The 25,819-nt window shown below is 57.5% G+C and overlaps 1 protein-coding gene across 8 annotated transcripts; it reads left to right on the top strand.

Annotated features, from left to right (window-relative positions):
• Positions 1-704: 704 nt before the first annotated feature.
• On the top strand, positions 705-23,618 carry FBF1 (Fas binding factor 1). Of its 8 annotated transcripts, none has more exons than XM_032320194.1 (31): positions 707-983; positions 1,080-1,143; positions 1,878-1,963; positions 2,526-2,553; positions 3,576-3,617; positions 5,496-5,589; positions 6,969-7,029; positions 7,812-7,862; positions 9,725-9,866; positions 10,324-10,401; positions 11,179-11,298; positions 11,607-11,745; positions 11,881-12,014; positions 12,775-12,874; positions 13,907-14,386; positions 15,505-15,603; positions 15,952-16,040; positions 16,209-16,267; positions 17,030-17,185; positions 17,294-17,394; positions 17,525-17,728; positions 18,376-18,483; positions 18,568-18,707; positions 18,796-18,914; positions 19,716-19,838; positions 19,931-20,116; positions 20,550-20,726; positions 20,816-20,953; positions 21,046-21,163; positions 22,313-22,422; positions 23,016-23,618. In XM_032320194.1, the coding sequence occupies exons 3-31, from the start codon at positions 1,961-1,963 to the stop codon at positions 23,097-23,099; spliced, it is 3,483 nt and encodes a 1,160-aa protein (XP_032176085.1). In that variant the 5' UTR covers positions 707-983; positions 1,080-1,143; positions 1,878-1,960; the 3' UTR covers positions 23,100-23,618. The 8 variants fall into 8 exon arrangements, with proteins under 8 accessions (XP_032176087.1, XP_032176085.1, XP_032176086.1 ...); XM_032320190.1 differs by having other exon boundaries at positions 708-979; positions 17,522-17,728; XM_032320193.1 differs by having other exon boundaries at positions 708-983; positions 13,910-14,386; positions 17,522-17,728.
• Positions 23,619-25,819: the final 2,201 nt, after the last annotated feature.

Here is a 25,819-nt window from a genome sequence, read left to right as displayed (position 1 = left end):
ACCCCCACGGAGCAGGGAGTCCACCATGCGGAGCTTGATGCGAGGACCCTGGGATCGTGACCTGAACCGAAGGTGGACGCTTGACCGACTGAGCCGCCCAGGCGCCCGCCGCTTTGATTTTCACAATGGAGCCAGTAGGTCGTCAGCCACTTCCCTAAGCTTTGAGGTGTGGGACACATAATTGCTCATGGTTTCACACGTCAGTCTTCCAGTCTTAATACATTTCTCATGCCCCACCCCCGCCACCCGACCACGGGTCAGCCTTCAGAGGAGGTATTGGAACCCAGGTCCCGACAGTCCCCGGGGCCTGCGAGAGGAAGAAACCCAACGGCCTTGAAGCCGGTCGCCCTTCTCCCCAAGTGGCGTGGAGGCAGCTCCTAGCAACGCGCCGGGCCGCGAACAGAGGTTAACGGCCGTGGCGGGGCACTCTGGGAAATGTAGTTTATCTCAGCGTCCCCTCCTCCTTTGGTTGTGGTTAATGAACAGATCGAGGACTACAACGCCCAGCATGCCTCGCGCCTCGCCTCTCTCTGGAACCCCGAACGACTGAGATATTGGCGTCCCCGGGGCTCCGGCGTGGGAGGCCAAAGCAAGTTGGGCTCGAGTGGGGTCTGGACCGGCGGCTATGGCTAGCGGCTGCGCCTCCGCGAGGAATGGCGCGTAACCCGGGAGATTTCTGGGGCTGGGAGGGGAGGAGGCGGCGCGAGGGGTTGAGCTGGGGTGGGCGCGCGGAGGGGGTGACGCAGGGAGGGGCGCGGAGCCTCCGGACCTAGAGGGTGACCCGGAAGGGCCCTTGCTCAGGATTTTTAAATGCCGGGCACGGACCTGGCTGAGCAGAGGCGATGACGCGATGGTACCCCGTGGCACTTTTGGCCTTCGCAAACTTCTGAGCGATTCCCCCGCTCTGCGAGGCTGGGTCGGAATCCCTAGGAGGTGGCAGAAGCTCTCAGATGTGGTGTGAGACAAACACTGTGGAGTTGTAGGTCGTGTGAAAATTGCCCTTACAAAGAAAGAGAAACACAAACATTCAGAGTGGCCCCTGTAAGTAATTCCAGATGAATTTTGCATTCTATTAACAGGATCTGCAACACCGGACAAACAGAGATGACCCCCTCTGACTCCTTTCTTCCGAGGCATGGGAAGGTCGGTCTTGGTGATGCTCAGGTCGGGTAAGGAGAGGGTGACAGTCTGAGGCAAACCCTTGGCTGCTAATGTATTAAGTCGGCTTTACAGTTAGCGTGAAGGGGAAATTTTCCACCGTCGGTGAAAATAGTCTCAACGAGTAAAACCAGTGCTCACATCCGCTCTTTGTGCTGAATGCACAAATGTGGCCGTGGGTGTTGCCTGGGATTCCGTATGGGCCATGGCGCCAGGCACCCACCTCCTTTCTGAGTGGGTACCTACCATCTCCTGCACCCTCTTTCAGGGTAAGACTTGAGGACCAATGCACTTTATGTGAGTGATCTCCAGGCCTCCGGAAAGCTCGTTAAGTCACCCCGAGCACTTTGCTTCTCATCTAAGTAGCTCTCCCTATCAGGAATTTTTAATTTATGGAACTAGATTTTAAACCCTTGAAGGGGTAAAGTGAGAGACACTTTGATGGGCCTTGGACCCAAGCACTGTTAAAGTTACATCATTTTTTTTTTTTAAGATTTTATTTATTTATTTGACCGACAGAGATCACAAGTAAGTAGGCAGAGAGAGAGAGAGAGGAGGAAGCAGGCCTCCCGCTAAGCAGAGAGCCCCATGCGGGGGCTCGATGCCAGGACCCCGGGATCACGACCTGAGCCGAAGGCAGAGTCTTTAACCCACTGAGCCACCCAGGCGCCCCTGAAGCTACATAATTTTTAAGCAACCACTTGAATTTTCTTCATTAGGGAGAATGAGCCTGATGTGAGCAGAATTCAGATGAGCTGGACAGCGCCGTGAACAAGCTACAAGCAGCTCCCAGAGCCTTGAGATGGTAGGCAGAATGCAGGCTCTCACCCCCTGCTCCCACCCCCACAGTCTTGACTGCCTGGAGATCTTTAGGGGTTGGGTGACAAGGACCAGGATATGGTCCCTAGAGAAGAATGATGAGAGGTAGAGGTAGAATTGATACCACACTTATTATATTCTGAGCCTCTGGATAGCCAGCCGGAAGCAGTCTGTGTCCCTTGCTGGTGCTGAGAAGTCAGGGACACAGAAGAGAGGAAAACCTTCCCAGTCGTGTTACCTCTTTCCTGGGAGGGTTTGCAGGTGGCATCTGGAAATCAGGGAAGAGGAGAGACTTCTCCTCTTCTCTTCCCCCCGCCCCCTGCCATGGCGCCCACAGTGGAGTCCACAGCCGGGCTGTTTCCATGCTCTGAATGAGTCTATTCTCAGAGACTGTGGGAAAGTACAAAGAGCTTCTGTCTCTAAATGCCACTGGTGCTCCTTTTCCTCTGGTGACCTGGCAAAACGCACAACAATTTATTCTGTATTCTCGGTTTCAGCCACGTTCACTGTTCTGATTTTGTTAATGTGATTTGTTTTTCCAATGTTAGGCACCAAAAACCAAGAAGGGGTTGAAAGGTAAGTGGAAAAATCGGATATCACCCTTAAGGCAAAAATAATACCCCATCTTTCATCCAAAAATAACCTAGACATGTCTGTATCTCAATGTTTTGTTTTGTTTTTTTAAGATTTATTTATTTGTTTATTTATTTATCTGACAGACAGAGATCTCAAGTAGGCAGAGAGGCAGGCAGAGAGAGAGGAGGAAGCAGGCTTCCCGCTGAGCAGAGAGCCTGATGTGGGGCTCAATCCCAGGACCCTGAGATCATGACCTGAGCCGAAGGCAGAGTCTTTAACCCAGGCACCCCTGTATCTAAATGTTCTTGACATGAGTCTTGCCAGTTTCCGCCATAATTGCACAGGAAGCTTTGGTCTTCATAGGGGACTCCTTGTGCTGCCTATTGGCCCTCAGAGTAATCCAAGAATAAATAGGGGCAGGGCCCCAGGGACGCCTTGTCAGGCTCCATATCAAGAAGTATACAGTTGGCATTGAGGATGGTAAAGGCACTTCAGCTGGGTGCAAATCCTCATTTAGTACTTGTACTTTGGGTTACCCCCAGGTCCCCCCCTTCGGAAAGTGGCCAAGGAGGTATGCCTCAAAACCAGTACTGGGGGAGGGGGCCGTCTCAGATGGATGGGCATGAGAACGCTATTGGCACAAAAGAGGCTTGTGTGTGCCTAGAAATCTTGGACGCTTTTCCCAAAGAAGCACATGGGGCTTTATTCAGAGTCTGGAAGATTGGCGTGTTGGCCAGTGTGTCCCGTAGAATGCAGGTTCTTCTGAAAATGCTCACCGTTACCCTTTGAGAGAGTTATTTTCCATTTCTACCCTGGGGTCCTTTGACAAGGCGTTGCGATCTGTTGCTAGAGAGTTGGGAAATGTCTCATGGTTAACGCAGAGAGAGCTGGGTCCCAGTCCCAGCATCTGAATGCTCTGGTGGTAAAGAGCCTGGAATTGGGAGGAGGTCTCAAGTCAGGAGGCTTGTGAAGGACTTTCTTTCCTCCTGAAGTCATGACAGTTCCTTTTCTCTTTGCTCTAGGCTCCATTGATGATGTCCTTGGTGACCTTTTAGGGGACGAGAGTAAGTGCTCCTTCTGCAGAATCCCTTGATTTAGTCTTGTTCTTTTTTTTTTTTTTTTTTAAGATCTATTATTTATTTGAGAGAGACATCAAGAGAGGGGCAGGTAGCGGAGGGAGAGGCAGAGAGAGAATCCCAAGCAGACACCCCCTCTCTGAGCGCAGAGCCTGATTCGGGGCTCAGTCTCATGACCCAGAGATCATGACCTGAACGGAAATCAGGAGTTGAACGCTTCACCAGTGGAGCCATCCAGGCGCCCCTCCTTTTTTTTTTAATTGAAATCTTATTCACAGAAAATTCACTCTTTTCTTTTTTTTTTTTTTTTTTTTTTTTTTTAAAGATTTTATTTATTTATTTGACAGAAATCACAAGTAGATGGAGAGGTAGGCAGAGAGAGAGAGAGGGAAGCAGGCTCCCCGCTGAGCAGAGAGCCCGATGCGGGGCTCGATCCCAGGACCCTGAGATCATGACCCGAGCCGAAGGCAGCGGCTCAACCCACTGAGCCACCCAGGCGCCCCAAATTCACTCTTTTCAAGTGGACAATTTGTTGGCTTTTAGTATGTTCACAAAGTTACATAATTATCACTGCGATCTAATTTCAGAACACTTTCATCAAGAAACGCCACACCCATAAGCAGTCACTCCTGTTCTCCCTTCCCACAACCCTAGGCAGCCACGTTCCCTCCCTGTTCTAGAAATACCGTACAAGACGGAATCACTCCATACATGGCTTTTGCACCTGACTTGGTTCACTCACCACGGTGTTCTCGTGGTTCACCCACGCTGAGCCGCTTCTGTCTTCATTCCTTCCTGTGACTGGACCGTCTTCCAGTGTGTGGCTCGACCATCGGCCCATCACAGCGGGTGGACACCTGGGCGGTTTCCACATCTGGGCAGGGCTCTTAGGAGTGATGCTCTCAGGAACGTTCAAGTACACGTTTTTATGTGGCCATACATTTTCAGGTCTTTTGAGGGCGTATCCTGAGGGATGGAATGATTTATATGGTAACTCTGTGGTTAACTTTTGGTGGCACCACCAGACCGTTTTCCACAGCAGTCGCACCATTTTGCTTTCCCACCAGCAGCTTGGGATGGTTCGAGTCTCTCCACGTCCCCTGCGCACTCTTGCTGATTTTCTGTCTTTTTGATCAGGCCCGCCCTCGTGTGGACAGATACAGTTGCATCTCATCGTGGGTTTTTTTTTTTTTCATCTCTTTAAATTTAAATTCAACTGATTAATATCCAGAGTGTTTTTCCTTTCAGAGGTGGAGGTCAGTGACTCTCCAGTAACACCCAGTGCTCATTCCATCACGCGCTCCTCACGGCCCGGCACCCAACCCCCCAATCCCCCCCACCCTTGCCCGTTCGTGGTGGTTCGAATGTCCAATTCCCCAGTGACCAATGACACTGAGCATCTTTTTCATGGGTGTATTGGCCATTTGTGTGTCTTCTTTGGAGAAAGGTCTCTCCAGATCCTTTTTTAAACTTGGGTTGTGTTTTTACTATTGAGTTGGAAGAGTTTCTTACATGTTCTGGATATGGTGCGTGTTCCCCTCTGCTGTACTGAGGAGCAGGGCTCCTGGGGCAGGGCGAGCTCACTGGGGGCGGCCGGGCTGAGGCTCCCCCAACCTGGCCCAGAAGAACCCACGGAGCCTGGGCCTTGTGTTCCAGCCGAGAGCTCTGGGTGCTGGAAGTGGATCGTTCCTCCTGCCCTTCGTGGGGTGCAGTGGACTTGGGCTCCTCAGTGGGCCCCCACTGGCATTTAGGGTGAACCTCCTGGGAGAAGGTTTTTCTGGGAGAGCTTGGTGGGGAACTTCTAGTCCTCTTCGGACTCCAGTTCACTAGCCAAACGGCATCATTTCTCTTCTCTTCTCTTCGCAGTGACCCTACCTGAGGAGCCTGTTAAATTAGCTTCACGTGCCCGAGACGCCACAGGGGTGGGCCAGGCGCTCCCTTCTTCCAGGGCTAGAACGAAGTAAGAGCAGGCCTGGCTTGAGTGACTATCACCCCTTCAGTCCAAGTACTATGACCTCCTCATGCTCCCTGCTTTCCACCTGCTGCGTGCCCCGCTCCTGCTCTCCGGTGTCCCTCCCCTCCCCTCCGCCCCTTGGCCTCGAAGGAGCCCGAGGAGTGGAAAGCCAGCTGACCAGGGCTCAGAAGTCCTGGCTGCCAGTCCCGCCGATAATGCTCCTTACTGTGTGATCTTGGATGATTCCCGAACCTCTCTGAGCGTCAGTGTTCTCAACCCCAGAGTAAGAGAATTGGCCTAGATCCGTGCCTTTCAGGTTGTTCTTCCAAATTGCTCCCGACATTTGAGAGGAAGTTTTCTGAGTGCTCTGCCCTCCGCCTTCATCTTAGCCAACGCACTTCTGTTTCTCTCCCTCTCTCTTTTTTATTTTTATTTTTTGAAGATTTTATTTATTTATTTGGAAGAGAGAGAGAGAGCACAGAAGCAGGGGGAGCAGCAGGCTGAGGGAGAAGCAGAACTCCCTGCCAGGCAAGGAGCCCAACGCGGGGCTCGATCCCAGGATCCTGGGATCGTGATCTGAGCCGAAGGCAGATGCTTAACTGACTGAGCCACCCGAGAGTCTCTGTTTTTCCTCTCTTATCTGTTGTTGTTAACACTTGTTTTTCCATCTTGTGGGTATTTTTGTTCTTTTTTTTTTTTAAAGATTTTATTTATTTATTTGACAGACAAAGATCACAAGTAGGCAGAGAGGCAGGCAGAGAGAGGAGGAAGCACGCTCCCTGAGGAGCAGAGAGCCCGATGTGGGGCTTGATCCCAGGACCCCGGGATCATGACCTGAGCTGAAGGCAGAGGCTTTAACCCCCTGAGCCACCCAGGCGCCCCTATTTTTGTTCTTTTGAAGTACAGTCGATCTCCAGTGTTGAAATGGTCTCAGGTGACCCGCATGGCGATCAGACAGGTCTGTCATCAACGCTGTGCTCCCCACATGGGTTTAACAGATTGTTCTTAAAAGCCCTGTACTGCTTTTAAAAATAATGGAAAATCTGGGGCGCCTGGGTGGCTCAGTGGGTTAAGCCGCTGCCTTCGGCTCAGGTCATGATCTCAGGGTCCTGGGATCGAGTCCCGCATCGGGCTCTCTGCTCAGCAGGGAGCCTGCTTCCTCCTCTCTCTCTCTCTGCCTGCCTCTATGCCTACTTGTGATCTCTCTCTGTCAAATAAATAAATAAAATCTTAAAAAAAAAAAATAATGGAAAATCTCTGCATTAGGTGGCCTGTGAAATTCCTTTAAGCAGCTCTGCCCCTCTTTCCTGGAGAAGTCTTCCAGGTTCCCCGGGGCTGTCTGAGCCACCTGCCTTTAAGTGGGCACCAATTGTGCCTCTTCACAGGTCCCTCCTGGAGGACTACGCCTTCGGCACCACGGCGGGCCTCACAGGACCTGACGCTGAGGTGAGCCTGGTCCACCCTGCTCCCCACCCCACCTCCCCCCTGACCCCAGAAGCAATGACATGGGGATGGTGGCCGGGAGTGGCTCACACAAAGGTTTAGAAGTTTTGCGAGGCCAGTGTGTTCTTTTTATTTATTTATTTATTTTAAGATTTTATTTATTTATTTGACAGAGACACAGCGAGAGAGGGAATACAAGCAGGGGGAGTGGGAGAAGGGGAGGCAGGCCTCCCTCCAAGCAAGGAGCCAGACGTGGGGCTCGATCCCAGAACCCTGGGATCATGAGCTGAAGGCAGATGCTTAATAACTGAGCCACCCAGGTGCCCTGCCAGTGTGTTCTTAAAATAATACCCAAGGGCTGCCAAGTGGACTCAAATGTGAACCCAGCGGGCTTTTCCTTCCTCCCAGTGGGATGAGCTGGGAAGTGGAGCTCCCAGGAAGTGTCGGGAGTCTCGGGTGTTGCCCCTTGTAAGTGTGCTTCCCCAGTAAGCTGCCCGGCTGTCCGGTTGCAGAGTTGGCAAGTGGCATAGCCATGGCCTGTCGTGGAAGGGTTCTTTCCACTGAGGAGGGCGGAAAGTGGCAGCGCTTTCTGGGTCTCCACACGTAGGTAGGTTTGACGTCTGGGGACACTTCAGTCCCAGCAGAAGGCAGGACCTCCTGCCGGTGCCCCGTTGGCAGGGCTCTGCCGCTGCTCAGCCCTCAGCCGTCGCAGAAGCAAGGGAACAAGGAGCCAGAGCTTCACTGGGCCTCAGCTAACATGTGTCCTTGCCCTCCTGTGGACTTAGGTGTCCGACGTCTCAGAGGCGGACCCGCAGACTTTGCTCCAGACGATGAAGGTACAGAACCAGCTTGCACAGTTCTGGGAGCGGGTGCGGGCGGTAGGAATGTCCTGTGCCAAGCCTTCCCTGTCCCTCGCATGCTTCCCTTTACAATTTGTGTTCCCGAGCCCTTCCTAGTTGAGAGACCAGCTCATCCGTGAGCTGCTGCCCTCATGTCCTTCTGGATAGAAGTCCATATTCCTGGTGGCTGGAGATTCATGCCCTGGGAGCCATGGTCACGCACCAGGCTCCAAGTGCAGTGGGCTGGCTCCCATTCAGAGACACAGCCGTGCGGAGGGAAAAGAAGGAGAGACTATCTCCTCTAAGGCTGCTGCTTTTTTGTTTTGTTTTGTTTTGTTTTTAAGATTTTATTTATTGGGGCGCCTGGGTGGCTCATTGGGTTAAAGCCTCTGCCTTTGGCTCAGGTCATGATCTCAGGGTCCTGGGATCGAGTCCCGCATCGGGCTCTCTGCTCAGCGGGGAGCCTGCTTCCCTTCCTCTCTCTGCCTGTCTCTCTGCCTGCTTGTGATCGCTGTCTGCCAAATAAACAAATAAAATCTTTTCTAAAAAAAAGATTTTATTTGTTTATTTGACAGCGATCACAAGTAGGCGGGGTGGAAGGGAAGCAGGCTCCCTGCTGAGCAGAGAGCCCCATGCAGGGCTCGATCTCAGGACCCTGAGATCATGACCTGAGCCGAAGGCAGAGGCTTAACCCACTGAGCCACCCAGGCACCCCTCTAAGGCTGCTTCTTAATTGTTCCCTGTGTTTCTCTCTACATCTTCTGCCAAGGCCCCCTCAGTCCAGCTGTGCGCTCATGGGATCAAGCCCAAAGCTAAGCTTGGGAATGGAATTTTGAGACATAAATTCTGTAGAGTTTATAAGATAATCCCCCAGGGCTCAGGTGGCCTACCCAGTGTCTGAAACCTTAAGTCGCCTTGACTTCGCCCGCCCTGCTGGCCAGCAGCACCCTCCCGCCTGACCTCATGCTGCTCGTCCCTCTTGTTAACTCTTGGTCCCAGGCCGAGGCTGAGCGCTTGCTTTCAGCCTCGGGTGGGGGGCGTGGGAAGGGAGCGCTAAAGAATTGGAGTCTGTTCCCTTCTTGGCTCCGTATTCAGCCTTTTTAACCTCATCTTGAAATCACTCTTCTCCCAGGGCCTGCCTGTCGGCCCCCCTGGCCGCAGCCCTCCGGTCCTCTGAGCTGCTGGTGGTGACTTCAGGTCTCCCCCTCCAGACCCATGAGCTGGGCCTGCACCCCCCAGCTCGCTTGGCCTCCCCATCGTCCAGGTTTCTTTCCCAACTCCCCTTTTTCCTGCATAGTTTCCCCTTTCCCCTGTGTTCGTCACACCTCTGCCCCGGGGGTGCCAAGCGCCCTCCCAGATGGAAGTCCTCGTCCCCTCTCGTGAGGGTCAACATTTGGCAAGTCTGTGCAGGGGAGGGTGGTGGCGGGAGGCCCTGACGGCCTTCCTCTGCTGGCCGGGTGCCTGGCCCTTTGTCACGGCCCAGCGGCAGTCCCTCTGGGAGTCTTCAGTTCTGGGGTCCTGCTGTCTTGTTCCCACTGTGAAGAGAGCCCCCCCCCACTTACTAAGCCCATGTGAGAAGCTGTGGCGACCGGGTGCTGGTGACCCTGCTCGGAAGTGGCGTGGAGGTGCCCCCCGAGTCTGGGCTCTTCTGCGACAGAGCCGGTGGGGACCTTGTGCTTCGGCCCAGCCTCTCACCTGTTCTGCAAGCCAGTCAGGGTCAGTTCCCCACGCCAGGTCCCCACTTGTCCCCCATGGACTATGGAAGCCGGATCACCACGAGGCCATTCGGAGCACAGGGGCGTTCAGCACCGCCTAGCTGAGCATCACTCAGGGGTCCTCCCTCCCTCCCGCTTTTCCAGGACCTGGACGACATGGATGCCGATCTCTTAGGTCTGAAGAAGTCTAACCTGGCCTCTAGCAAAAAAGCTGCAAAGGGTCCTGGGAAAGAAGAGCTGCCCAGTCAGCCCAAACCTTCCAGCATAGTGACAGCCAGTGAGAAAGGTGCGTGGGAGAGAGCTCCTTGAATCGAGGGACACTCTGGGGACGGGGAAGGTACTCAGAAGGGAGCTCTCATTCCTGTGGGTTTTCTCTCTCTGTGGTGGGGGAGGGGACAGCTTCCTCCCTCCCTAGTGTGATTCCAGGCCCTCTGAGTTCAACATGGCAGCTCCCAGAGAAACCATCTGAGTTCAACTGGGGAATTTGGTGAGAGCCTGTGTACCTCCCAAGTCCATGACTGTTTGGGGTGACATGTGATTGGGGGACAGGAGGTGGCTCCAGACCACGTTTCCCTGGCAGAAGCCTGTGTGAGAACTAGGGAGGTGTCCTCTCCATGGCCATGAGCACTCAGCCCCCCAGGGAGAAGGGCATGCCATCCCCGGGTCCTTCTGTCATGGTGTGACAGGACCTTGGCTGGGAGAGGCCGAATCTTATGACGTTGCCTTCTGTTTGCTTCTTACAGGAGATGCTGTTCCCACCAAGAAGCCCCCTCCCTCTACCAGCAGCTTTGGGCATCAGTACAGAAAGTTTTCCTTCGAAGGTATGGTAGGCCCTGCGGTCATGCTTCTGGGACACTTTGGTTTTGAGAGTGGAGGATCCTGGGAGATGCTAACTCGCTTCCTGGGGTCAGGTTGCCGTATGTGTCAGAGGAGGAGCAGACCGCGAGGGCCACTGGTTCAGCTCCTCAGGAATTCAGGGAGGGATTGATGGTGTTGTGTTGGGTGGAGGAGATTTGGGTCACTTATTTGCAAGACTTTGAAGCCAGACATCAACCTGATGGTTTTATAAAGCATAAGAAGAGTTCCCCTTCCTTTTTTTTTCTTTTTTAAGATTTTATTTATTTATTTGATAGAGAAAGAGACCACAAGTAGGCAAAGAGACAGGCAGAGAGAGAGAAAGGGAAGCAGGCTCCCTGCCGTGCAGAGAGCCCGATGTGGGGCTCGATCCCAGAATTCTGGGATCATGATCTGAGCCGAAGGCAGAGGCTTTAACCCACTGAGCCACCCAGGCACCCTCCCTTCCTTTTCTAAATGCATGAATGTTTTACTTCACTTCTGATGCCTGGGGGACGTTTCCAGAAGGCTGCACAGACAACAGAGTCTGGGGGCTCCCAGGCAGGCCCAGGGCTGCTCCCCAGCTCCCTGTCTCCTTGCCAAGGCTGATGTGTGTCCTCTGGGTCCCGAGTGGCCTGTTTGTGTATTAGAGCAGCTAGAAACCTCCCCTAGAGTGATAGCCGCCCCCCCACCAATATGGTGTAGGGCTTCTTTTCCTGAACAAAACACGCAGTCTGACCTGTGCTTTCCCTTCTGGCCTTGAGACTTGGAAGACCCATTGGCAGGACTGCTCTCAGACGATGAGGAAGGAATCACCAAGAAGTCCCCTGAGACCAAGAGTAAAATGGCTTCCGAAAAGAGCCCGACCCCAGTCAGAGATCAAGGTAGTGTGGGCTTGTTGCTCGTCCTGGGCAGAGGCAGTTGGCCCAACCAGAGACCCCACCAGGCCGGGACCACAGGTCTCAGATCCTGGACCAAGAGATTAGCAGTGTCTCTGAACAAGGGGGGGTGGGTGTGGGAGCCTTGGGGTGGTGGGGGGAGTCGGATCCCACATGCAGACCAGACACGTGCACTGCTTGCGGCCACACCCAGAGGTCCAGGTCGCAGAGAAGCACCCCCTCAACCCCTTCAGACACCACAGTTGAGGGCACGATGGGCTGTGGGCGCCTGTGCACTGCGTTCTGTCCTCTAGGTCCATCTATCCCGCTCACTCCTGGGGACACCCCGATCCGAAAGAAAGAAGAAGTGCTGTTTGATGAAGAAGACGATGTTGTGGCTACCCTGGGGTTTGGAGACAGCCCCATAGCAGAGAGGAGGCGGACGGGCAACCAGTGAGGGTCCTTAGGGGCGGGGAACCCCAGCGCATACGGCTGCCTGGGGTCCAGCGAAGAGCTAGAGGGCAGGCACGGCGCAGGGCCCCCGGCACCCCCGCGTTCACGTGTACCAGTGTGTGTCCCGTCCCGCAGGGAAGGGCCCCGTCCTGCTCGCTCCAGGCTGGATGAGCTGCTGGGTCGGGGCACTGCCGCCAAACTCCTGGCCCGCCCGGGCACTGGGGAACACAGGGAATTCAAGCTGGACAAGAAGTACCAGAGGCCCCAGGGTGAGGACACTTGCGGGGCAGGGGCAGCGAGGGTGGGGGGCTCCTAGACCACGCTCGTACTGCAGCCCGTAATGAGAAATCCGCGCATATCACGACACATGTTGTCGTAACCGGGGCAAGAGAGTCACGGGACGATCACTACCGTGTTCAGTGTTCTGTTATTTTTTTATTTTTGCACTAGCAGATGTGTAAATACATTGGTTGCGACTCACGGAATTGTTTTCTTGACCTTCCGATAAGTAGCAGCCCACAGTTTGGAAAAGATCTCTCTAGACCAGTGTTTCTCAAAGTGTCGGCCCAGGTGCCAGCTGTTGAGAACCCATTCTCACAGCCTGGGACAGGACCCCACCGGTACCTTTTTCACAGGTGATGCCCGGCGTGCAGGATCCTGAGGCCTCGAGCTCACACCCTGCCTCCCCCATGGCAGCTTCACCCCTGTGCACTTGCTGACCTATCAAGCTAGCCACTCGGTCTTTTTATTTATTTATTTATTTTAAGATTTTATTTATTTATTTGACAGAGATCACAAGCAGGCAGAGAGTCAGGCAGAGAGAGAGGAGGAAGCAGGCTCCCCGCTGAGCAGAGAGCCCGATGCGGGGCTCGATCCCAGGACCCCGAGATCATGACCTGAGCCGAAGGCAGAGGCTTTAACCCACTGAGCCACCCAGGCGCCCCGCCACTCAGTCTTTTTAAACAGAGCTCTGCAGCCGCAAAATCGTCAAATTCCCTTTCTCAAGATCACAGGCTTCTTCATTTCTAGACAAGGAAGATTCCTGGGGCGATGAGGACTTCACCTTTGGGGCCTATCAGCCCACCGTGGGCTCTGGCGAGGGCCGCCAGTCCCGCCGGCAGTCGGTCAGGTAAGCAGGGCCTGAAGAGAGCCTGGCAGGTGCCCACCAGGAAGGAGGAGGGGCCCCAGCCTCCCCCATCCCACTGACAGTCCTATTGGGGAACCAGGTATACGAGGCCCAGGGGTCGCTGTCTGCGGGTGCTGAAGCAGGGGGCGGTCTGCCCGGTCCTGCCCATCCAGGCCCATTTCCTTCCGGCCTCCTTGAAAGGAAAAGGAGGAGGTGCCCCCCGCACCACCTGGAACCCTAAAAGCCGTAAACGGCTGAGGTCAGCCGACCTCACTGAAGGTGGTTCAGTCCCAGGGTAGCGAGACCGTGAACTTTAGTGGCCTCTCCTGCCCGCCACCTGCTCCCCCGGAACAGCCGTGGGGTCCACTGTGATGCCTGGCCGCAGGCGCATCCCTGTGCGTAGCAAAACTTCCAGTTAGTGGATAGAATTTTCAGAATCTGGAGTTTTTCTCCCGGGATACATTTTCAGTCTTCTATTCGGAAATAATTTCAAACTGACTGAGGAGGCGTAAGCGGCCACGTGTGTCAATGCCACGCCATGTTGGCTTCGCCAGCCACTTCCGAGCTAGATAACCCTACACACGCACTGACATTTCTCCCACTTCCAGTACATTCTTAGACCTCAGAACACGCTGCCAGGGGCCTGTAATGCTTCTAGGCAGTGGCCAAATAAACGGACACAGACGTTGTTGATGGGAAAACCTAAACCACTTGCTCTAGCTCATTGTTCTCTGGACGTGCCCGTGGTGGTCCTTCGGTGCTGTTTGCTAGGGGTGGACTTGTCCCCTGTTCACGTGGTAGAATTCAAGATGTCTGCGTTTGATGGCGTTCTACCCACAGCGCTCGGCTGGCCACTACGCCTGAGCTGGCGTGGGCACTGTGCTCGCTGGGCGGGGCGGCGGGTGGCTGCACAGAGCCCCAGGGAACCTCTCACTCCTTCATGTGGGCCATGGAGCCACAGAGGGAAGGGCTGGTCGGGGGGCTCTTAGGATGGCTGCTTGCCCTGCCTTAGACCCCCTCCTCTTTGTCTTGAAGTAGGTTCTTAGCAGAAGGTGGTGCAGACACCAAGGGGGAACCAGGCTCCATGCAGAGCGCGCCAGCGGCCTCCAGCCCCACGCACCCCAGGAAGGGAGGAGCCGACTGGTTGGGCCTCAAGGATGACGACCTGCTCCCCCCCTCTCCCACCAGAGAGGCTCAGAGGGGAGGCTCCGCACTCTCCACTCCTTCCATGCTCCCTTCCAAGAGCCAGCACTCGGCCCCAAGCCGGCACTCTGCCCCAGCTGGACTGCCCTCCTCCTCTGTGGGGCCAAAGCCACCCACGGAGGGTGCGGGTTTCCCTGCCAAAGCCAGCCAGGCTTCCCAGCTGGGAGCGTCTGAGGAGAGAGAGGAAGAGGATTGGCTGAGCCACGCCTTGTCCCGGAAAAAGTCGCAAGGTCTGGCCAGGGAGGAGCCCACAGTGGCCTCCAGAGGCCAGAAGAACCTGGTGGGGGCAGTAGGAAGTCCCCCTTCCAGCAGGTACAGGCTTGGCCTCTATTTAAGGGAGGCAAGGCCGGGTAGGGGTGTGGGGGGCCAACCTTGCCCGTCTTGGTGCCTCAGTCAGGAGTGCCGGCCTGCGCCGCCTCTTAGCTGTGCTTCTCCACCTCTCCGGACACTACAGAGAGAGCTCCCCATCCTCGCCCTGGTGCAGACATGAGGGGATCCGAGGCGGGGGGCTGTTGACACTCCTACCCCGACTGCCGTGTGCACAAGGGCTGACTTGATCAGGTGGGGACAGAGGGTAACCTGATGTGACAAAGGCGCAGCCATCCTGGTGCCTCTGAGCAAGGGCCCTGCCCACGGTGCCCTTGGGGTCCCAAAAAACCCCGTGTCCAAATTATTGGGGCCTCTGCTGGCCTGAGCTAAGGGACATGACACGTGTTCGTGCTTTGGGGGAGTCCCAGAGAAGACAGTGGGTAAGGGGCGACTCCTGGGAAAAGCCACCAAGTGGCAGTCCTGTGGGGCAGGACAGTGAGTGACCTCTCGGAGCGGGAGGGCAAGACTGGGATCGTCTGGAGGAAGTGGCAAGATGCCGTGTGGCCCGAGCGAGGAAGAGGTGAAGTAGGCAATTGTGTGACAGGCCGGGGACGTAACCCAGCCCCAGGGCTGAGGTGAAGGAGGAGAGTAGCTTTGACCTCCATCTGAAACCGAGGGAAAAGCTTCCCTTTGGCCCTGAGAGCCAACCAAGGTGGGCGGGAACCACAGACAGCAGAAGAGAAGAGTCCAAAGGGAGCTGGACCTGGCCAGAGAGTAAGCAGAGCCCCGGTCTAACCCAACAGAGCCATGTGGGCCAGAATAAGGCCTTGAACTTGAACTTAACTCTGGTGTCTGCAAGGTGTGGATTGTTTTTCCTTAGACTGTCAACAGATGGTCCTTGCCTTCCACTGGGTCCTAGCAGGCTCTGCGGTCAGGAAGGGGTCCTGGAAGCCCAGGGGCTCAGACTCAGGAGGAGAATTCCTAAGATGGGATGATGGGAACAGGAGAGGCGCTGAGGGGACAAATGGCCAGCAGCTTCATACTCTGGCCTTGTCCCGGCCCAGCCATGTCCAGCCCAACGGAACCTTCTGCCACCTTTGCTGTAACATTTACTTCCTCAGCCAACCTGTTCCCAGCACTCAGGTGTTGGAGCAAGCAGCCGCTGGAGGGCCCTTGGGAACAGCAGCACAGAAGCTACCAACAAGGCCTGCCGCCTCCGGGTATGTCCACAGGGGCCGAGGCGGGTGAGAGGCTGGGTTGGGCCTGCATGGGCCTCCACCCTTAGAGATGCGGGGCAGCCGTGCTGGGCTCCGACTCGGCGCATCTGACATATGGTATTTGACACCTTAAATGGGGCCTACCCACCGAGGGGACCTGAAGCCAGCCCCGTCTCCTTTATGCGACCAAGTCCTCATTCTCAGTAAATGGCCAGCCACCAGGCCTTTCCAGTCAGCTCTCTGAACCTATTCCTTCACAGCCCACGCCAACCCTCTCCTGGCCTCCCTGTGTTCTACACAGCAGGCTGCTCACCTTGCCACCACTGCCCCCTGCAATCTCTGTGTCCTCAGGTCCCCTGTGATGTGGAACCCGACTGCCTTGACCCTCCCTGGAGGTGACCCAGAGAGGGGGGCAGCTCTCGGAGACCTCTGCAGCACTGGTTGGTTTTCTGCTTTGTTTGTGCTTCCCCTCTGTGGGGGGAAGAGGTGCTGAGCTTCCTTTGGGGTCTGGGACGACAAATAGGGCTGGACTCCCGAAGTCACAGGGACACATGTGACCTCCCGGCCTCGGAGGGCCTCCTGCTCACTTCTCTGCTGCTCATTTTCAGAGCCCACATCTTGTGTCCCCAGCTCCGAGGAACACCCAGGGCCCCCTGTGCCCATCCAGGTAGGCAGGGCGGACACAGGGGAATAGGCCTCGGGCCCACAGAGCTGCTCTCTGGTGCTCAGAGGCAACGGCCGTGGTTTGAGCCGATGGCCTGCAGGGAGTTGCATGTCGGCGGGTCTGATGCCCCCCACCAGCGCTTCCCTCACCCTCTAGCCTCGCCACTGTCAGGCAGATGTGGCCGCTACTTTGCCAACTCCGGGAGGGAGGTAGGTAGAGGTTGGCATCTGTACGGGGCCAGCCAGGAATCCCCCAATCAGAAAGCAGGGCCGCGGGTGTCCCGTTGTTCCGTCTAGAAAGCGGCCTTTATGGCTGCCGGCCTCTCCCTGCTGAGCCGCCTGTTCCCCAGGCGTGGGAGGCAGTCACCGCTGGGCCTGGCCGAGAGGAGATCCCAGAGACCAAGCCCCAGGAACCCAGCAGCACCTTTGGAGGTGGTGGGCAGCGGGCAGCCTGCAGGAAGTCCAGAGGCACCCGACGTCTGGACACGGGGCCTGGCCAAAGGAAGCTTCTATCACAGCTGAGATGCTGCTGGGGCTCAGCTGCTGCTCTAAGAATCTGGAACACCTGCTGGGGAGCATGTGCTGAGGGAGGACGGGACGGACAACAACCGCACAACTCCAAGGCCTCATCCTCGGCCTCCTGGTGTCACATCTCTGTCCCCATCTGCAGCCACAGATCAGGCGCAGGGCCTGGGAGGGCCGGAGGTAGCTGCGCTCCGCTGAGTCCCTGTGCCCTACCTGGACCATCTTCCCCCCTCTCCTCCAGCCCCTGCTTCCCGCGTCCCTGGCGCGGAGCCTGTTGCCGGGTTCAGAATATCAGAGGCAGCTCCTGGCCGCACAGGTGCAGCTGCGGGGCAGCACCGCCGAGCTCCAGGCCGACCTTCTGCAGAGCCAGGCCCGGCTGGCGGAGCTGGAGGCCCAGGTGAAGGACGGAGGAGCTCCGGGCTGCGGGGGGGCAAGGCTGTGCGGCCTGGAGGGCTTTGCCGGGTGGCCCAGGGAGCCCACCTCCCCACCCTCCCGCCCTCTCCAGGTGCGGAAGCTGGAGCTGGAGCGGGCCCAGCAGCGGCTGTTGCTGGAGAGCCTGCAGCAGCAGCACCAGGCCGACCTGGAGCTCATCGAGAATGCTCACAGGTGCCCACCGCTCCTCCCGCCCGGGCTTCCCCAGCCTCGGGGCCGGCCCTAGCCGATGTGCCCGGAGCGACTCTTCGGCTGTCCGCCCTCACCCTCTGAGCCCCATGGCTGTGTGTTTTGTTGGCAGAAGCCGTGTGAAGGTGCTAGAAACTTCGTACCAGCAACGGGATGAGCGGCTGCGGCGGGAGCAAGAGGAGCTGTCGGCCCGCTATCTGTCACAGTGCCAAGAAGCCGAGCAGGCCCGCGCGGAGCTCACAGCCCAGCACCAGCGGCGCTTGGCGGCTGCCATGCAAGAGAAGGACCAGGAGATGGAGCGGCTCCGGGAGCTGCAGCGGTGAGGGCAAGGCCCCGGGGGTGCAGGCAGAGCCCGGCTGTCTTTGAGGACGGCCAGAGGAAGTCCATTCCCCGGAGACCCTGAGCCGTGGCTGAGCAGCAGAGGCGCGACCCCTTCCCTTCCACGTGAGGACCGAGGCCAGGCACACTGGCCCAGTGCTCCCTTTGGGTGGAGGGCCCAGCCCTCCTCCAGCAGCCGGGTGGGCGTCCCTGCAGGGCCCCACCCAGCTCAGCACAGGGCAAGGCCCTCGCCTGCTAGCGCCCGAGTCTGGTGACGGACAGACCGTGGAAGAGGTTCACACTCCTGGGCCCAGCGTGTCCGTCCAGGCGCCCGTCTGGATGAGAACAAAACCAAGAAAGGGCACATAAAGGAGCCAGTCGGTGGGCAGAGTGTTCCCCACTTCTCAGACTGGCGGACGGGAAAAGGCTACCTACACACCGACGTCAAGTGTCCTTTGCTAAGTCACAGAAGGAGTCTCCCCATTAGAATGCCTGTGGCATGCAGGTCCCAACACGCACAAGGATGGGGAGCCAGGGAAGCAGAGGCAGTGCCTGGAGGAGGACGAGGAGGAAGGACCTGGCAAGCACTGACTGCCGAGCCCGCTGGCGTAGCTCAGCGCCCGTGCTCACTGCCTCCCCTCCCCTCAGGGCCTCCATCCTGGAGATGCGCCGTGACCACGAGGAGCAGCTGCAGCGGCTGAAGCTGCTGAAGGACCGAGAGATCGACGCGGTCACCAGCGCCACCTCCCACACACGGTATGGGCGCCGTCCGGGCCCCACCGGCTCAAGTCACAGGGCTGGGCTCCCGAGGCCAGACTGACCCAGTCCCCACGGCCCCAGGTCCCTGAACGGCATCATCGAGCAGATGGAGAAGTTCTCCAGCAGCCTGCACGAGCTGTCCTCCCGCGTGGAGGCCTCGCACCTCACCACCGCCCAGGAGCGGGAGCTGGGGCTCCGGCAGCGGGACCAGCAGCTCCGAGGTACCAAGTGGGCCATGGGCTCCCCCCTCCCTGCACCTCCATCCCACTGGGACAGTGGGCGGGCCCTGAGCGCCCCGTGGCCCCCCAGCGCTGCAGGAGAGGCTGGGCCAGCAGCAGCGGGACATGGAAGAGGAGAGGAGCCGGCTGCAGGAGGTCATCGGGAAGATGGAGGCGCGCCTGAATGAGCAGAGCCGGCTGCTGGAGCAGGTGGGCGCCCTCCCGCCGGCGGGGCCTGTCTCACCCCAGGGATCCCCCCGCCTCCCCTTCCGCCCTTCCTGCCCAGGCCCGTCACATTCCTCCATCCACTGAAGCCTGTGCCCCCTGGGCTCTAAGAGATGCATTTTTGAACTCCTGCATATCCTTTCCTTCATGCTGGGTTATAACGTGATATATTATGCTGAAAAAATTAAAATGCAGTTAGCAAATAGAAGAGAATTTAAATTACCCACTGGCCAGAGATGGCCACCGAAGCGCTCCTGTCTCTCCCCTAGACTTATCAGCATGAGATAACAGGTGTGTTTGTGTCGTGAGTCCTACGTGTTCAGTTCTTCCTCTGGTGACTTAATCCCCAGCCCGGGCCAGGCACAGTCAAGTTCCTAAGCTCATGCTAGCGTGGCCCCTAGTCCCTGGCATACACCGTTTCACACCTGCCCTTGGGGTGGACGGGAGATGGGCAGGCAGAGTGCCGCAGCTGGCATTCTGGGGACCAGGGCTGTGGCTACTCTTCAGCCCTGTGGGGCGGCCCAGTGCTTCTCGGTGGTAGCGCAGAGCTCCTAGGCCTTGGTGTAGCTCACCAAGGGCTGGGCTCCCAGCCCCAGCAGCTGGGCCCTGGGAGCCCGGCTTGGCACCTGTCCTCCTGCACCTCTCTCTAGAGGTGTTTGGGGCATAGTGTGGGAGAGGCGGAGGCGGGGGTGGTTTGCACAGCTCCCTGGGGCACAGTCAGGCCGGACAGGGGGGCGGGCGGAGCGTCCAGGGAACGTGTGCCCTCAGCGCTCACCTGGCCCCCAGGAGCGATGGCGGGTGAACGCAGAGCAGTCCCGGGCTGAGTCCATGCAGCGTGCTCTAGAAGAGCAGAGGAAGGTCATGGTCCAGCAGATCTCCATGGAGCGGGAGGAGCTGGAGAAAGCCAAGGTGAGTGCAACCACGCCGGTACAGAGGTGTAGCGGTGACCCCTGCCACAAGCCTAAGGACGCTCACCCCATGCCCTGGCCCCCTCGTCCCAGAGCGCCTTGCTGGAGGAGCAGAAGGCCGTCATGCACAAGTGTGGGGAGGAGCGGCGGCGCCTCGCGGCCGAGTGGGCCGAGTTCTATGCCCAGCAGAAGCTGAGTAAGGAGCGGGCCGAGCGTGAGGCGGAGAGGGCGCTGCAGGCGGACGCGCAGCGGGAGGGCACCCTCGTCACCCTGGCCAAGGTAGATCGCAAACCTCCAGGGCAGCCGAGAGCTCAGCAGCCCTGCCCTTCCTTCCCCGGCCCCCACTGCTCCTCTCTGGGGCTGCATTCCCCTAGCAGAGTGCCTGGAGAAACAGGAGCGTAGAAATGAAAACAATAATCTTGTAATAACAGCTTCCTTTGATTGCCCTCCGTGCTTTATACACGTTCTCGCATTCAGTCGTCATCACGTTCCCCTTAGATATTCTAGAAGCAAGGAGGCTGGGGTTCAGACGAGTTGAGCCCCGGGGTGAGAGGCAGCCCCGAGGCTTGGCCCCAGACCTCTCTGACCTGTCCTGGGACTCCCTTGCCCCACCGCCTCCCCCAGAGTCAGGGTGGATTGGAGCCGCGGAGGAGGGGGGTGGGGGGAGTTTGCTCCGGAGGGGGGCACGGAGCCAAGGCCTTGCGGTCTCCAGGAGCAAGCCGAGCTAAAGATCAGGGCCAGTGAGCTCCGCGCCAAGGAAGATCAGCTGGCGGCCGAGAGGGAGGCTGTGGAGCGGGAGCGCCAGGAGCTGAGGCTGGAGAAGGAGAGGGTCAGTGCCGCCGCCCTGCGCACCAGGCTCCGCGCCGAGGAAGTGGAGAGCATGAGCCAGGTGCCTGGCGGCTGGGCTGGGGGTGGGGGTGGGGTGTGCCCGCGCAGCCCCCCACAGCCCCCGCCGCTGACCCCGGGGCCTTCCCGCAGGTGGCTTCGGAGAAGCTGGAGGAGGGGCAGCGGGCGCTGCGCGAGGCCCGGCAGGTGCAGCAGGAGCAACAGGCTCGGCTGCAGCTCGTCCAGGAGCAGCACGAGCGGCTGTGGCAGCAGGAGCAGCGTGTGCACCAGGCAAGCCACCCCCCAGCTCCGGCCAGCCCCTCCTCCCCCTCCCACCTCCCGCCCTCACAGCCACGCCCTTCTCTCTCCGGGGTCGGGGACAGGAGCATCTGAGTCTGGCCCAGCAGAGGCTGCGGCTGGACCATGTCCGACAGGACCTGCCCTCCAGCCCCTCGATGCTGCTCCCCAGGACCCAGGGCCCGGCAGCCTCCTGCCTGAGTGGTGAGTGGCTTCCAAAGGATGGGACGCGGGCTGGGCCGGCCGCGGAGGGGGCCAGTGCCCGGAGCAGCTTCCCTCCACTGGAGGTCGGGGCCTGTTGAAGTCCTCTCGCCAGTCCCTGGTTACACAAGCAACACGTTTGTTAGGGAAAACTAAGAGATAAGAGAGAGGAAAGCTGCTTTGTAAAAAGTTACTCTCAACCTCATTCTTTAACGTTTTGGGGCACAGCGTTCTACACTGTGTGTGTTTTAAAAAGAAATCAAGATCATCTTCGTTGTTTTCTACCTTGATTTCTTTCATTCAGAAACATGCACAAGCAACATGTTTTCCTATCAGTAATTAAACATTTAACCATAATTCTTTTTTTTTTTAAAGATTTTATTTATTCATTTGACAGACCACAGGTAGGCAGAGAGGCAGGCAGAGAGAGAGGAGGAAGCAGGCTCCCTGCTGAGCGGAGAGCCCAATGTGGGGCTTGATCCCAAGGCTCTGGGATCATGACCTGAGCAGAAGGCAGAGGCTTTAACCCCCTGAGCCACCCAGGCACCTGACATTTGACCATAATTCTTAATCAGCATCGTTGTCCATTATGTTCTGTGTTTTTATTGATTCCCTACTGAGTGGGTATTTTTGTCACTAAGATCAACACCTCAGTGGAAGTGTTTGTATATATATATATATATATATCTCTACACCTTTGCCTGATTATTTCCCATGAGTAAATTCCTAGCCTGTTGGACTTGCCAGGTAGGATCCCATGAGCATCTTTCTTTTTGTTTTTGTTTTGTTTTAACGATTTTATTTATCCATTTGACAGAGAAAGACACAGTGAGAGAGGGAACACAAGCAGGGGGAGTGGGAGAGGGGGAAGCAGGCTCCCGCCCAGCAGGGAGCCCGATGTGGGGCTCGGAGCTCGATCCTGCTATTCTGGGATCATGACCTGAGCTGCAGGCGGACACTTAACAACTAAGCCACCCAGGCGCCACCCATGAGCATTTTCAAAGGCTTTTGAGAGTCGGTGGAAGTGCCCAGAAGGTTAGCCCGGCTGCTGCCACCACAATGGCGAAAGGCTCCAGGGATCAAGCTGTGGCTGTTCTGCTGTCCCCTCTATGCCGCCACCCCTGACCTCCTCCTCCGCCCCGACCTTTGCAGCCTTTGTGGCTCCTGCTCCCACCACGCCCCAGTGCAGCCAACCCCCCACCAGCCTGGGCCCCTCGCACCTCCACGCCAAGTTGGTGCTGCTGAGGCACACAGCTGAGCAGGTAAGTGTTCTGAGTAGCAGGCGGCCCCAGCCTGAGCTGCCCACTGCCCCCTGGGGCCCAGGGCTCCTCTCTTCCCACTGGTGGGAGGCAGGAAGGAGCCCACTCTGGCTGCAGGGAGGGCTGAGCACCCCCTACCCCGGAATAATGGGCCAAATGCCCACCGAGCATGTCTAAGACGCGTGCTCCAGGCCTGGCTCTGTGGGAAGCACCTGCACCATCTTGGTTGAGCCTCCCAGTAACCCTGTGATTGGAATGATAGGAGAGGTCACTTACGGAGCATTCCCTGGGTGCCGGGCTCCGTGCTGAAAGCTGTTTGTGCAGTACGAGCCCCTACCCATCCCCCGGGCCCCAGTCCTATAGGCGGGTGATGTTATTATCCCCGGTTTAGAGACAGGCTTACAGAGGTGAAGTCATGTGCTGACAAGGGGCCTCACCATGGCTGTGTCTCACTTCTGTGCCCCCACCACCCCCGCTGCATCCCAGAGCCAGGGAGCAAGTGGCCCTCAGTCCTGCGAGCCAGCATCCCTGTTCCCAGAAGGGGGTGCAGGAGGGATCCGGGGAGGGGGGCACTGCTTACCCAGCTCTGCTTTCAGGACCGTGACTTCTTGGAGAATGAGCAGTTCTTCCTGGAGACCCTGAAGAAAGCCTCCTACAATATGACATCCCATTCAGCCTGAAGGGCGCTGCTGGCTGCGCGGCGGAGGCCTCCAACCCCGGAAAGCTCTCCCCCAACAGCCGCCCTGGCTGCCGACTCTGAGAAGGGAGCGCCCACGGCCTGATTACAGCTTCTCCTGGGGACAGGGTGCGAGCACATCCAGCCTCTAGGGCCTGAGGACCAGTGGCCTCTGGGGAGATGTGATGCCAAGGGTGCCCCATGACCCAGCCAGCCACAGCCTCGGTTCTCCTCCCCCGGGCCTCCAGCTCAGATCCAAGGGCTCACTGGGCTCTGTGGGCCCCTCCCGTCCTCAGCAGGCAGGTGGCTGGGGGATGTTTTCTCCTGGGCCTCTTCTGAGGCAGGGGAGTGTTTTTGAGAGAACCACGGGCAGGCTCCTGGCCTCCCTGTCTGAGCGGTCAGCTGAGACAGCACGGACTTGCCTCCCTAACTGGGACATAAGAGTCAGAGCACATGTTTTGAGGCGCCTTCTATCCTCCTGACCGAGGAGGCGAGTGGGGTCACAGAGGGGGCAGGGAGGGCACATTCCGAGGCGAGTGGGGTCACAGAGGGGGCAGGGAGGGCACATTCCCAGCCAGGTTTTACCTCGCAGTCTTGTGCTCTCAGGTTGGCTGGCAGAAAGTCCCCGCCTCCTTCCAAGCTGCCCGACTCACTGACCAGCCCTCACAAACTCTGGCCTGTCATTTCTTGTAACGAGGGCTTCCCAGAGGCAGGGCTGGGCGTGACAGTGGGGTAGGTGAGGGACCAGTAGAGAGGCCTCTCTCCTGTCCAAAGGGGCCAAAGACAAGGGAGCCCCTGCTGCAGCTGGGGGGGGGGGTGGAGAGCCCCGAGGACCCCCATGGGGCCTTACCCAGACTGCTGCCCCTTGGGAGGGCGCTTCTGCCCTTCTCCCTGCAGGGGTGCCGGGAGAGGGGCAGCGGCTTGGCAACTGTATCAGCAAACTCGAGGATGGATGGATTCCACTAACAGAACCACGGTCACTCCTGAAGCGGCTTCCCTCGGCCAGCGACTGGTTACCTTCCCCTGGAGGACAAAGGGCAGAGCAGGACGAGGCTGAGGGGTACCAGCAGGCTGCGTTTGTCTCTCTGCTCCTTCAGAACAGCTTTCAGAAGGATCTTCATTTACCAGCAATTTCCAGCCTTCGTCTTGGACCCATTAAATTGGTGTATTCTTAGCGACTGCGTTGTTAGAACTTGCCGGGACTCCTGAGAGTTTATGCTTATTTCTTAGACGGGTTCCCCTATAGCACCGTTACTGCTGTGAAGCTGTCTGGTGCCGGGAACTTCTGGAATCGCTGCACTGACTTCTGTCCTACCTCACACATGAAGGGACAGAGGCTTGGGGAGATTAAATCGCCTGCCCAAGGTGACAGTAAATAGCAGGGCCTCTTCTTGGAGGCAGATTCCAAAGCCCCAGTGTCTCAGCCATCTCATTCCGCTGCCTCCTTCCAGAAGACCATGCTGCACACCGAGCTCTTGTGGGGCACGAGATCTCCAAGCTGCTGCTTGGGGTGGTGCCTTCACTGGGGAGGGAAGCATCAGTGTCCCCTTGGAAACGTCATGAAGCTGGGAATTCGGCTTCGTCTCTCCACAGACACCTAGAGGAGTTGCCCCTGTGTGAAGAGCTGCAGGGCTGTAAGCATGGGCACAGCTGGCAGGAGCTGACATTGACTTAGTCCCCTGACAGAGGGGACACCTGGCAAGGAGACCCACAGGGGCAGGCTTGGCCTTCAAGACAAAGAGAAATGAGTGTAGAATTAGGAAGCCAGTCTGTATGGCCTCGTTTACCTTCAGGGCAGTGGGTACGCACTCACTCTTAAACGGTGAGCCTCTATTTGCACTTTAGAAACCGCATCCAGGCTGTGGGCACACTGGAGGGGGTAGGTCAGAAGGCTGCTTGCAGGGGAGACGGAGGACAGCACTCCTGGGGGTGGCAGTCAGGCGTCATGAAAACGTGACCCCACAGGACCTGATGTCTAGCATGGAAGGTCAGGAAGGAAGAGGTGTGGAAGAGGACCCCCAGATTTCTGGCTTGGACCACTGGGTGGTGTCACTGGATGAGACAGCCAAGTAGAGACGGGTCACCGCCCTTTGTTGTAATGATACTTAGTGCCTCTGACTGCTCCGTATCCCTGCCCCTGGCATTAAGGTGTGGGAGGTAGCTTACTTCTCTTTCCATCAATTTTTACCCCAGCCCACAGACTAGAGGGCTACACAGCTGTGTATCTGCTGCTCCTTCTCCCTTCAAAGTTATAAACTGCACGAGGTCATAACATGCTTAACCCATTTTGCTGTAGACATAAGTACAGGTGTTAAGTGACAATGAGAAAAAACACGGGGTGGGAGGTAGGGGCACTCCTTCCACTTCAAGAGCCATCCGTGCTCGTTATTTGCTTCCACTGATGCATGTGGAAATCCGTGCTCAAATTTCAAACAGTTCAGTTCCAAGCGAGCCCGTTCTTGGAGCGTCCTAGGACACAAGACGCCGGGGTTCGAGGACCGGCGCGCCGCTTGCCTCGGTGCTGGGAGGCTCTCGGTGCCCTCTGCAGAGGGGCAGGCTGCAGCGCACGCCTCCTCACTGCCCGAAGCTCCGCCCCGCCGGCCACCGGGCACTTCCGGAGCTCGACGCCGTCGCCGGGCTATGGGAAATACCTTGACCCTTTCCGGAAGGAGGAATCGGAGCCCCGGCGGGGGCGGAGCTCGTAGGTCGCGGGGCCGGGCGGGG

This window comes from Mustela erminea, chromosome 18 (genome assembly GCF_009829155.1).
Source record: "Mustela erminea isolate mMusErm1 chromosome 18, mMusErm1.Pri, whole genome shotgun sequence".
Lineage (NCBI taxonomy): Eukaryota > Metazoa > Chordata > Mammalia > Carnivora > Mustelidae > Mustela > Mustela erminea.
Note: the sequence above shows the minus strand (reverse complement) of the source record. Positions and strands in the feature narration are given on the sequence as shown.

Coding starts and splice junctions, on each gene's coding strand:
- FBF1 (XM_032320190.1), top strand. Junction 9,867..10,323: donor AGTGACAGCCAGTGAGAAAG/GTGCGTGGGAGA, acceptor TGCTTCTTACAG/GAGATGCTGTTCCCACCAAG. Junction 20,727..20,815: donor AAGTGGAGAGCATGAGCCAG/GTGCCTGGCGGC, acceptor GCCTTCCCGCAG/GTGGCTTCGGAGAAGCTGGA.